Source organism: Thunnus albacares, chromosome 3 (assembly GCF_914725855.1).
Source record: "Thunnus albacares chromosome 3, fThuAlb1.1, whole genome shotgun sequence".
NCBI classification, from domain to species: domain Eukaryota; kingdom Metazoa; phylum Chordata; class Actinopteri; order Scombriformes; family Scombridae; genus Thunnus; species Thunnus albacares.
In genome coordinates, this window is record NC_058108.1 from 14,933,436 (window position 1) to 14,945,603 (window position 12,168).

The 12,168-nt window shown below is 36.8% G+C and overlaps 1 protein-coding gene across 1 annotated transcript; it reads left to right on the top strand.

Annotated features, from left to right (window-relative positions):
* Window positions 1-44: 44 nt before the first annotated feature.
* On the top strand, window positions 45-10,288 carry LOC122972313 (CD48 antigen-like). Its single transcript, XM_044339296.1, has 6 exons — window positions 45-339; window positions 4,278-4,577; window positions 8,142-8,441; window positions 8,597-8,713; window positions 9,949-10,015; window positions 10,243-10,288. The coding sequence occupies exons 1-6, from the start codon at window positions 303-305 to the stop codon at window positions 10,286-10,288; spliced, it is 867 nt and encodes a 288-aa protein (XP_044195231.1). The 5' UTR covers window positions 45-302.
* Window positions 10,289-12,168: the final 1,880 nt, after the last annotated feature.

Consider the following 12,168-nt stretch of genomic DNA (forward strand, 5'->3'; position numbering starts at 1 on the left):
TCAATGTCTCTTAATTTTTTTTTAACATAGGTTTTAGCTGGATAAAATTTATGTCTCTGCACCGGAACACACACCATCAGACACACAGATGGAGCACTCGCTGCTGCTGCCGCCGCTGCTCTGATGACGTGCTCAGTATTGTTGAGCTACAGTATTTGACGAGTTAGGAATGGGAAGTTGTGCACAACGCAGGTCGAAACACATCTGTGAGCACAGAATCCGTTCTAACTGGACAAGATTTCACAAACCTTTTGATATCTAAGGAATTAACAAAGAATACCTGTCTCTATCTGAACTCTGTGATGGAGGCACAGATGAGAATTATTCTCTTTCTTATGGGTAAGTTATTAACTTCGTAACGAATGTGTTCATTATTCTTTACCCAACCGCTGTAGGTTTATTAGAGGAATCCTTAAATACATAATAAATACTGCTGTAATGAGTTGTAAGAGTGTGATATGTATAGTTACTGTGCAAATATTGGGTAAAGTAGTAGAGGTTTAAAACAACAAAACAAGTTAATAGCACTGGTGCGAACATTAAATACATTTTAAATAGATTTTTAAACACACTTTGGTCTCCTCATTTGTCCGAAGCAGTTCAAGTTCAATAGCATTTTTTCAATGTGAAAGAAGACACACAAGATAAAAATATGATGAAACGGAAGAATTAAAATGTACAGTGCAGTCAGACATATGCATAAATAACCCCGAACCTAATTTCACTAAAGGTTTTGGCCTCAATTTCAAAGAACCAAGATTTGAAACAGACCTGCAGTTTTCTGGTAGTTTTCTGGGAGTTCCATATGGTGCATAAGAATAAAATGCTGCTTCTCCATATTTTATTTTGACTAAATATATCTGTAATATGATCTCAGAGGTTTGGATGGGTCATAATGTATTAGCAGCAGATCAGGAATGTATTTTGCTCTGAAACCATTTATGCTTTATAAACCAACAGTACTATTTTAAAATCAATTGTGTGATACACAAGATGATCTGAGGTCTGTGATCCAGTGAGGACTCTGAATCAGCTACAGTTGTCTGGTCAACTTTTTAGAGACCTGTGAAGACATTATTACATCATTACAGTAGTTAATATATTCTTAATGTGGCTATTAAAATCTATGTCTGAGTCCATGACTACACCAATATTCCTGGCTTGGTTTGTGGTCTTTAATGTTAGTGATTGAAGTTGAGTACTGTGTTCTAATCATTTCAATCATGGCTCCAAAAACATTTTTTTATGTTTCTTTGTTTTGTTATTTCTGTTTTATCTTTGTTTAACTGGAGAAAATTTTTTCACATCCAATCGCATTTCTGTACGCTTACATATTTACCGATTGACACAAACTAGTTCTGATCCTTCAACTAGAATTCTTACTAATACATTTTACCAGACACTGAAATCTAATAATACCAAGGCTGAAATTTTTCCACTGTTCTGTTTTAAGTAGATATTCAAGACCTTAACATAAGAGTGCTGTAATGACACTGCTGTGAAATCATGACTGGAAAACACCAAAACAGTTATTTAGGGACAAGAAGGTGTTTAGCAGTTGAGAAACAGCCTTTTCAGTGATTTTACTTAAAAGTTTGATATGTACCTGTAATTGTTCATTAGTGAGGTGTCTTGGTTATTCTTTTTTACAGTGTAATTTAACACATCAAGATCTGAATAAAGGTGTTGGGAAATACTACTGCATATGTAAAAGTTGTGGAAAGCCTTTTGTGGCTCCAGAGGGAGAAAATTGACAAGTGATGCCTCAAGTGATGTCACTTGAGTCATTATTGGTTGGGGCTGAAGACTTCAAGTTTGAAAATGAAACAAATCTAGAGGTGGAATACAGCATTGGAACATTGTGAGAGAAAGGTTTAGAAATCAAAATATGTTCAGTAGAAATGAAAAATATATTTCGTTGTATTTTTGCTTCAGTTATCACTTAATAGCAGCAAGCTGATGAAACTGCAGTGTTTTTCCATCCAACAGTTTATAGTGTTGTTACTGTAAATACAGCTGCTTACAGAAACACATTTAGAGGAAGGTGTTTCCACCCAATCCATTAAATCTGCACTGACCGTACAAAAGATTGCAGTCTGTCTGAATATATTTACAAACCACTGAAAAATCCAAACATTGTGACCTTATTCACAGCAGTGACAAGTTAATGTTATCAGAAACATACCAGTCCATTGAGCCTTATTTAATTACTGTGTATCATTTTTCTCTATCTGGTGTGTCTGGTCTAAATTTAATTCTCCATGTTACCCCTTTTATATTTATATTTTTTTTACTTTTGGAAACAATAAAGAACCAACGTAGGTGTAATTTGCAACATGCAACTACCAGCATAAAAGTTGAATTGTGTAATTAAAATGTTAAATGGGACATATAATGCTTTCTATGATTTTCTGTTATTTATATACTGTTACGATGTCAGATATCTGTTAAACAAGGTCTAAGTTCCAAAACTTGAGGTTAACTTATGTAGAAATCAACCTGCCCTCAACAATTGTCTTGCTTATGATCATAAACAGCCCTCCGTCCCATAGCCTTGGTTTCTAAGGTTGTTGCTAAGGATTTCCATGTGTTGTTTACGTTGTTCACTCTCATATTTCTGATCTGATTTCAACTCAAACATGTACAGATGTATTTGAGAAGTTTACATTTTGAGTAAAGAACGAGAAAAAGTAGTAAAATCCTGATACTATAGTTTGTTTCATGGTTTGTTGACGTGGCCTTCACAGCCGGCGGAAGTCTCCCATGGTGCAGCTTCCAAAAACTGGCCAATCAGAACAGAGTAGGCTCATCAAGAGGGAGGTCTTAAAGAGACAGGAGCTGAAACAGCCTGTTTCAGACAGAGGCTGAACTGTGGAGCTGCATGAAGAGTCAGTATTTATTTTCATTTTTGAACTGTAAATCATGCAAAGATATTCCAGTAGATATTCCAGATTAAAATATAGACTTGTAAATGTGCATAATATGTCCCTTTTAAGTATGGGAAAAGGTACTTAACACAAATAATCCATGCCAGGCCGACAGGTAGGATGTCAGTCTGTAATATGAACACAGGAAAGCTACTATGAAGTCCAAGAACAATCAGTATACAATTCAGAAACAGTGGTGTGATAATAGAAATGCTTTAAGATACATCAGCCCTCAGCCTACACTCAGCATCATAATTACTATCTGTATGAAAATGACGTTGATTTTTATATTGTTGAAGAAAATTCTCTCAAGTCCTTGTTCAAAGTTTGCTATAGTGGAAGTGGTTTAATAGCACTCTGGAAATGCGGTGAGCTTACTGACACAGAGCTGGTCTGATACAGTAGACTGACCCAGAGCAGAAGAAATGGAAAGACTTTATACAGTAAGGATCAAAGCAGTGACCAACAGATGGTGAACAAAAGATAGGAGGGGAGGGCATTTACATACAAGAGCAAGAGGCAAATCCAGGGGCAAGACAGGAGGGGTCAAATCAGCAGGGGTCAGGAGGTGGGAAGGACACAACTGGCATATGTTTGATCAAAGAGTTGTCTCAGACTTCACTTGATTATCAAGTCTCCAAACCAAATGTGTATTCTCCTTTAATTATCAAGTCTGCTCCCAAAAGGGTATTCTTCTTCAATATACATTGTTTTCAAGGCTAATTACCTAAAGGCAACATGTACAATACCATAGAATTGCAAGGAGGCCAAATAGGAACTGTGGCCTCAACTACATCAACAACATGGACTGAAAGAATGTCTGACCAGTCCAAACTGTGTCTACACAGGAAGCTTTACAGACACATTTTTACATCTGACGGAACAGATACTGTGATACTTCCTCAACATTGTCAGTGTGGTGAAATGCCAAACACAAAGCCAACACAGTGAAAGTGTCTAATAGTTTGTCAGTGATAACAAATATAATACAAGAAATACAAAAAAAGAAGTAAAATCTGGTGCACTTATCTGGTGCTCAATTCCATAGATGTACAGTGGGAGAGAAGGTCCCTGCAGCTGCTTCACCTGCAGCTGGGTGTAAAAACTAGAATGGAAATGTTTGCTTTAATTTTATCTCATCAAGACAGTTTTATCTCATTCACTGCTGTTAAACATATTTAAGATGCATTTATTGTTTAGTTTGTAACAACCAGCATCAGAAAGACAGAACATGTATAAAAAAAGTGGATCAGCTCCACATTGTACATCTCAGTAACATCTGTATATTCCTTCTAAGTTACCAATGTTGCCTCCAGTGCGCTGACTGTTGTTTGTCTTTTTTCTTTACAGTCATAATCTCATCTGCTACTGAGGAAGTGAAGAACCTGACCAGCACTGAGGGAGGATCCATCACTCTACCTGACCCTGTGAAGGAGAAAGGATATCTTTCATTTAAAAGAACAACTATTGCTGCAGTGAACAAGGGGGAAGTTGAGATAGAAGTGGACATTTACATAAACAGACTTCACTGGGATAAAAACACTGGACTCTTTACAATCACAGGACTGCAGAGGAGTGACTCAGGGATTTATATTGTTGACTCTAAAAAAGGACGTATTTTCACTAAATCCTACAAACTCACAGTGTATGGTAAGTTGCATCTCTTCTGCCAGTATACTGACCTGTGTGTTGCATAGCATTGTTTGAATATGATGCTCCATTTGTGACCTCAGCAGTCTGTATGTTACTTTGTGTTTCCATCACATCGCTTTCTGTACCACTTAAACCACCACAAATATTATTTTTTTTACCTGACAAACAACATGACCCCACAGATGTCTGTTGTCTGTCCAGATTGATAAAACATTTGCTGCGGGCAAAATCAATATTTGAATTCAATATTGCCACAGACTGTACTGGTAACTGCCACAATCTGAATGACAGATTTAATGTACATCCAGTGAAGAGAAAGAGCAGCGCAGTCTGTGGGAATATTGGACAACTGAACTCATGAATGTTCCTTCCAGGTCCATTAGTTAAGATAGAAAGAGCTGATGTCGGTTTTAAAAATAGAGACAAGATGTCTGTGCTTTTATAAACTTTTATAAAATAGGTCTCATGTCATTCAGAATGGCCATTCCTGATGTTCTCAGAACTCATGTTTTTCATCATAAGGCTGTGTGGGGTCCTTTGTCAGCATATCCTGCATCAGTCCTTTTTCATTAAGTGACCCACATTAGACTTGGGTCCGACCCTCATCTTGAGGTAGGTCATCTGAGCAGGTTGCTTGACATGGGATAATGGATCCTGGAGTGCCACCTCAATAATTGTTATTTTACAGTGTCAGGATCATTAACTTTGCTAATTCATAATTTAATTTCCTTGTTCTGTCTTGAAATGAAGAATAAATAATAGCATTTTGAAATGGAATAAGCAAAACTTACCTTAAAAAGTCTTTATATTTTTATTTTTTGGCCTCCATTCATTTATGTGTTTGTCTTTTATATTCCAGCTCACAGTTCATCTGTTTCCTGTTTTAACACTGTTTCCATTTTGTGATCACTTTAAACCCACAGAGAGGAAACAGGAACTCCTGATGCTGATCTGTGGCTTTGATTTCATTTAAGTTTTAGGCGTCACAGCGCTTATTCAACTTTTAATTAAAGAGGAAATCAATTATTGAATATCAAAGAGTAAAATTTCATAGCTTTGTTTAAAATGACAGAATGAGGAAATACAATTATTATTTAGAAAATATGATGAGCTTTTATTTGTTGTTTTACTCTGAATTTATTCATACATCATTAAAATGCAGTTTTACTAAATGTATCTACAGTAACTTTTTTAAATGATCAGTTTATTAATTTATTATACTGAAATACTGTAAAAGACAAAATTATTTTGGCAGCAAACTTGAGATACAATATTAGTGGTCAACCTGCCAACCAGTTATACCTGATTCTCAACATGTCAGATGCTGTTCGAGAGCACAATGTGAAACATCTTCATGACAGCTTCATGTATTTTGATAGTAGAATTCTGGTTTTGTTGTTGATGATAATTCATTGTGTTAATTTCTAGTATAGGGATACATTACACAACACAAGCATTTTTTTTTAACATAATCAGTCAATTATGGTCATTTAAAAACACATACCGTTGTTCTGATGGTCTTTTCAGAATCCTCAAAGACTCTTGTAATTATCTGGATGAAAAACTATTCTGTCCACTACACAATAATAAATATTTTTAATTTGTTTCCCAAAGTGCGACTTTGCTTCTGATGCAGGTAGCTGGGCGGGCTGCCATTTTTGTTTTGATTCTGAAAAAAGTGCAACTTGGGATTTTTTTATTCTCATTCAGCAGACAGAACATATAGTTTCATCCAGTTGGTTAGAAGAGTCTGAGGATTCTGAAAATACCTTCAGAACAACAGTTGATGTTTTTAAATGACCTTCTGGGTTTTTAAAACAGCACCTGGAAATTATCTTTTAGAGAGGCTGATAGTTACATGTGTGAACCAAATGTATGCTAATACATGAGGCACAAACTAGGGCTGTATTAGTTTTAGCATAACTCCCACACTACATTAAAACTGTGTTTGAACCTGCACAGAGCTGGTATATAAGAGGTGAAACAGGAACTATAACTAGAAATATGATAGAACTCATAATGTACACCTCCCAGGCAGGTGTAAGTCATCAATCATTAACTGTTGTCATGGCAGTGGCAGATGGTAGCCACTAATGATAGTAGAGCCAGAGGATTTTTTGGACACGTTGACTGTTGCTCATGAGATTATTTACATTATGATGACACTGACATGAGCACTCAGACCTGGTAATGTTGTGATATTATGCTGTGAGCAGTTGGAATTGCTGTTGGCAACACTTGGTTGATTGTAACAGAAACTTGTAACTGTTTTCCAGAGACCTTTGTTGATGTTGTTTATGACCATATTGTGTGATACAGCCATCCGCACCCTCACTTAAAACAACAAAAGTACAACAGGAGCTGAATAATGTTGAATTATTAATGAGATAACACACAAACAGGCATTGTTTCATATGTTAGCTAGTTCATATGTGATAGCATACATTACTTTCTCATTAAATAGTATTTTGTAGGTATCTTCATTTCCATCACTAGTCAGTCTCTTTCTCTTCCATTTTACCCAAATGCTGAACTAGATGAAACGTTCTGTACAGTGTTTTGATTACAGTCGGCTCAGGTTGTGTCTGAAATCACTCTCTATTAACTGTCTAGTGCACTTTATTTACTGTCTGCCATTTTATTGAAGTGTCTGAATTCTGGATGTGTAAATGTATAAACAATATTGTGCCCTCAAAAATTCACACGATGGAATGAAAAATAGTGACCATGGTATGTACACACTACTTTCTGCTAACAATCCCACAATGCAATGTGCCACATTTTATAGGTGTGAAAACACCTGTTAGTGGTGATCAGAAATTATGATTATTAGTAAGTGTCCAATTTCTCAATTTACTGCTCACTATTGAGTGAATGGAGTTACTATCATGTAAGGAGTAGTGAGTGAAATAGGGAGTGATTTTGGACACATAGTGAATGATATCATAGTTCAGTTAAAACTAAGTAGAGATGATGCAGCTGAACAAAGAGGTGAGTTTAGTGTGGAACTAACTAAAAGTTAGTGCTGACTTTACAGTCAAACTTTTGCTCATAGTAGTTTAAGAGGCATAGTTTAACCCTTCCGCTGCCAGACTCAGAGATGCCCTTCTTTACACCACTGTTGCATTGAGGCATAACTTCATACTTTCTAGCTTCCAGTTGCCACAATTATGAAATAACAGCAGTAATTGTGGTGGGTAAAACAGGATGTTACTCAGTATTTCTGCTGAACTGGCATGTGGGCAGTCCAGTGATATTTACTGATGATAGTTGACTTATTCTCAGTTGTTAGAATGTGTTTACTTCAAACTGTTGGATGAAATTGCTGGTCTATGGCAGTGGTTCTCTGTGGCTGCATGTTATGCATATCAACTTTTATATTTTGGGCATTTTTCCAGGTTTGCTCAAAAAAAGAGCAAGTGGCTTATTTAGACATTGAACTTTACTTATCACTGTTAGTAGAATGTCTGTGGAATGAGCGGTAATTAGATTAGAAGTAAATTAGGGTTTTAAAGTCACTCATATTGTCTAATTTTTATTCTCGATTAATTTCTTCTCCAGAGTCTGTATCAACTCCTGCAGTGAAGAGACTGAGTGTGAGCGCTGAGAGCTGCATCTTGCTGTGTTCTGTGGAGAAAGCTGAAGAGACAACACTGTTGTGGTACAAAGACGAAGAGATACTGAACCAGAGCAGCTCTGCTCTCTCTCTGCTTCTCACTGTACACAAGCAGGATTTCAGCTCCTCTTATAGATGTGTGGCTGCCAACCCCGCTGAAAAGAAGACTCTTCCTGTGAACATCACGACATCCTGCAATGAACAAAACGACACAGACAACAGTGACGACACAAACACAAGATATTGTAAGACTAATTTTAACACAAATACTCAAATTTCTATAAATTTCCCCAAACTCTTACATTTTAAGAAATATATATTTAAGGGTTTTGTCATTGGTACATATTGTTTTGTGTTCTATTGATGTTGAGTGTTTTTTGTTTTTTGTTTTTTTTGACAGATTTTGTGACAGGAATTATAATCTCCATCGTGTTTGCTGTATTTGTTGTACTTATTGCCATTATTGCCAAGAAGAAGTGTCTTAACAAAACCAAGACAACAATCAGACAAACACAAGGCAGGTATTTGTTATTTATTTGTTTTTCACCCATTGTTTTATAACATATCTTCATCCCTATTAAATGTTATGTGTCTGTCTTTCAGTTTTTTATACTATATGATAATACCTCTCTCAGTTTTATTGGACTGGATCATACCGGCCACATATGCCTTAAAGGTGTGCAGCTCAGTAGCATTTAAACATGTTGGGCTGGTCCACTGAAAGGAAAAATAATTTGTCTGTATTTCCGTCACCTTGGTTCTCATACGTGTAATCTACTTTGAAGGGATCGTTTCAGACAGGACAAATACGTTTGTAACTGTTCTATTCAGGGCAGAAATCGTTTTGTAGACAGTTATGATCGCCTGATTTGGTCTGAATACGGTCTAAACGCACTGGAAGCGTCTGACGCGCGCGTTTTGAAGTGCACCTGTTGTTTGAAACGTACTAAAAGCGTTATGAGGCGCGTCAAAATGTCTTAACGCCCCAACTCCGACCTTGTTTCGATTTTGGAGCGTCAAATGAGGACCCAGCGAACAAAACTGTTTTCTCTGCAGCCGAAAAAGAGAGAGACAGCGCAAACCAGCAGAGCACCGGCGAGCGAGAGAGAGAGAGAGAGAGAGAGAGAGAGAGAGAGAGAGAGCGGCGGTGGTCGAGTAATGAGGGCGAGCGGTAGTGAGAACAAAACCTCTGAATGAAAGAAATACAACGTTATATTCTGTTTATTTCACGGCAGTTATGTTTTAAAGCATAAATAAATAACCAAACAGTCAACAGATGATTTACTGTGGACACTTAGGTTCAGTTTCATTTTCCTCCTCTGTAGGTTATTTCTCCTCGTCATTCATTCATTACATCCAACTAACGCAGCGGTTAATATTAAGAACAAAATGACAAACCTGTGTTGGTTCTGTGGTGTTGGCATGTCAAATCTAATGCTTGCAGTGCGCCATAGAAACATCAATTATCACTTTCAAATGCTTTTGCTGTCCTGGTTCCCAGATTATGGATCAGTCTCCCTCTGGGGGTCAGTTCAGGAAACTGCTGAGAGTTTAAATCTCGCCTCAAAACCTTTTTTATTGTCAAAGGCATTTTATATTTTTTTATATTTACTTCATTATTCACACTTTTTAAAAAAAATCTTTTTTGTTACTCTGAGGTACTTTGTAACTTTGGTTTTCTGCTGTATATAAAATTAAGTTTTACTTTTCATTTATTTTATTTTAATAAAAACTTCCTCTTTGTATCTGCAGATTTGGTGAACACAGACACAGATGTATACTATACTGTATGCAAATATCTGGTGACAGACGCTTTCAGGTTTGTATTTGCACACACAAATACACCTTCCTATGTTAAACATCAGAACTCGAGGTTAATGTATGCATGCTGCAAGTCAAGAACGCTTCCTTTTCAGTGTAGAGGACGGAAAAATAGCCTCCATTAGAAGTAATTAAAAAAAACTGAACCCTCGGGCTGCTGCATTGCCCCTCACTGCAACACCTGATGACTCACTACCCTGCACTATGTCTGTTTTCACTCCATAGGACATCCGAACCACACAAAAAAATGATTCTTCGATCACAGAGGTAATCAAAAGAGAGGATGGATCCCAAATGACAAGCATAAAAGACAAATGTCACGTGAAACAAGGAGACTAGTACATGAGTGGAACAAACTGAAATTGAAGCTGCAAGCAGTGTTGGTCGGGACCTCGCACTCTGGCCTGTCGGGATCAGATCATTTTGCTTTTTAAAAATGAGGGATATAAGTGTGGTGTGCTTTTATTTTGAAAGTTTGATTGACATATGTACTGTCAGGTGTGTAGAGACAAGTAACTGCAGCTGGACACAGAAAAATACTCATATATTTGAATGGAGAAATCTGAATTTACATGTTTTTTCTATCTTTCACTGTTTTTGAGACATTAAAGTGTGAGTTTTAAAGTCTTTTCTTGCTCCTCCTGTGATTTTATAATGAGTGTGTATTGCGGAATGTTTCACAGCACTGCGGGAGTGACATCACCAGGAGCAGTTGGAGAGGAGGATTTTAGAGTATGCTTCTTGTGAAATCTCATAAATCCCATGACTTTGGCCAAATCTTACATTAAAAATCATATTTTAGTAGGAAATTTCATGGTGAATCCATTGATACAGGTTTGAAAGTGGTCAGACTTATAGTTTAGATGTCAGAAGCCTCTGTTTGACACAAAGTTCATGCCTCCCCATTGTTTTACATAGTAATGTGGCAATTCAACTTTCAGGGCTTATAAAATCCAAACCATTCAAGTTATTACACCTTTTTTTCAGCACAGTGTCATAAGTCATCTATTAAAGTTTGAAGCCAATACCATTAACACCTTTGGAGGAGATAGCATTTGTTCGGGGGCCAAAATTGGGGCAAAGTCTTATTTTGAAAGGCTGATTGCAGACTTCCTGTTGGATTTAGGTCAGAGGTGTCAGCATATGATTTGTAGGTCTTGATGAGACGAATAATTGAGTTTTGGTTTGATCTCTCTACGGCCATTTTAGTTACATAGGTGGCGCTAGAGAGCACATTTTGGCACTTTGGGGGTTAATTTTTACATTTTATCAAATCTTTCACCAGACCTGATGTGCGTGCCAAATTTGGTGAGTTTTTGAGCATGTTTAGGTGGTCAAATTAAGGGTGTAAGTGGTGTAATAATAAAGAAAGAGAGAAACAAACAAACAAACAAACACATGAAAAACAATAGCGTCCTCGCCCTTAGGCGACTACTGCCTTTTGGGCTCGGTCCCTAATTAGACAAGGGAATTCTGTACAGGTATGCAAGTCAGAGGAAACAGTTGGTTCTCCCTACTGAACTGAAACAAATGGTGCATAAGAATTTGCATGACGACATGAGACATGTTGGTGCTGACAAAGTAATTCATCTGACAAGAGAGAGGTTCTTTTGGCCTTTCATGCAAAAGGAAATAGAGGATTATGTGATCAGAAGGTGTGCTTGTATTAAGCAGAAACGGCCTTGTGTCCCACACAAAGCACCCATTGGTTCCATAACATCTAGCACCCCATTTGAGTTTGTCTCAGTGGACTCCCAGCTAGGAGGTAACGTTCCCACAACATTGGCTAACGTTACCTACAAGTTCTAATGATGTTTTAGAGAAAATGTTTTAGTCTACTGTTCAAAAAACGTTTTAAGGATGTTTATCAATTCAAATAATGTTCTTATAAGGTTAAACATTAACTAAGACATAACATTTTAACTGCAACATTCTGAGGATGTTTTGGGGACATTGTTGAGATAACAGATTATAGAATGTTCTTTGATAAAACATTCCCACAACGTTATATGATAACAAAAGAAGAACATTCTTAATGCAACATTCAGAGAATGTTTTGAGAATGGTATTTGGGCCTGATATGACTAAATGTTTTTTATAAAACGTTCCTTTAATGAGATATGTTAACAAAAGTAGAACGTTTTCTCTGCA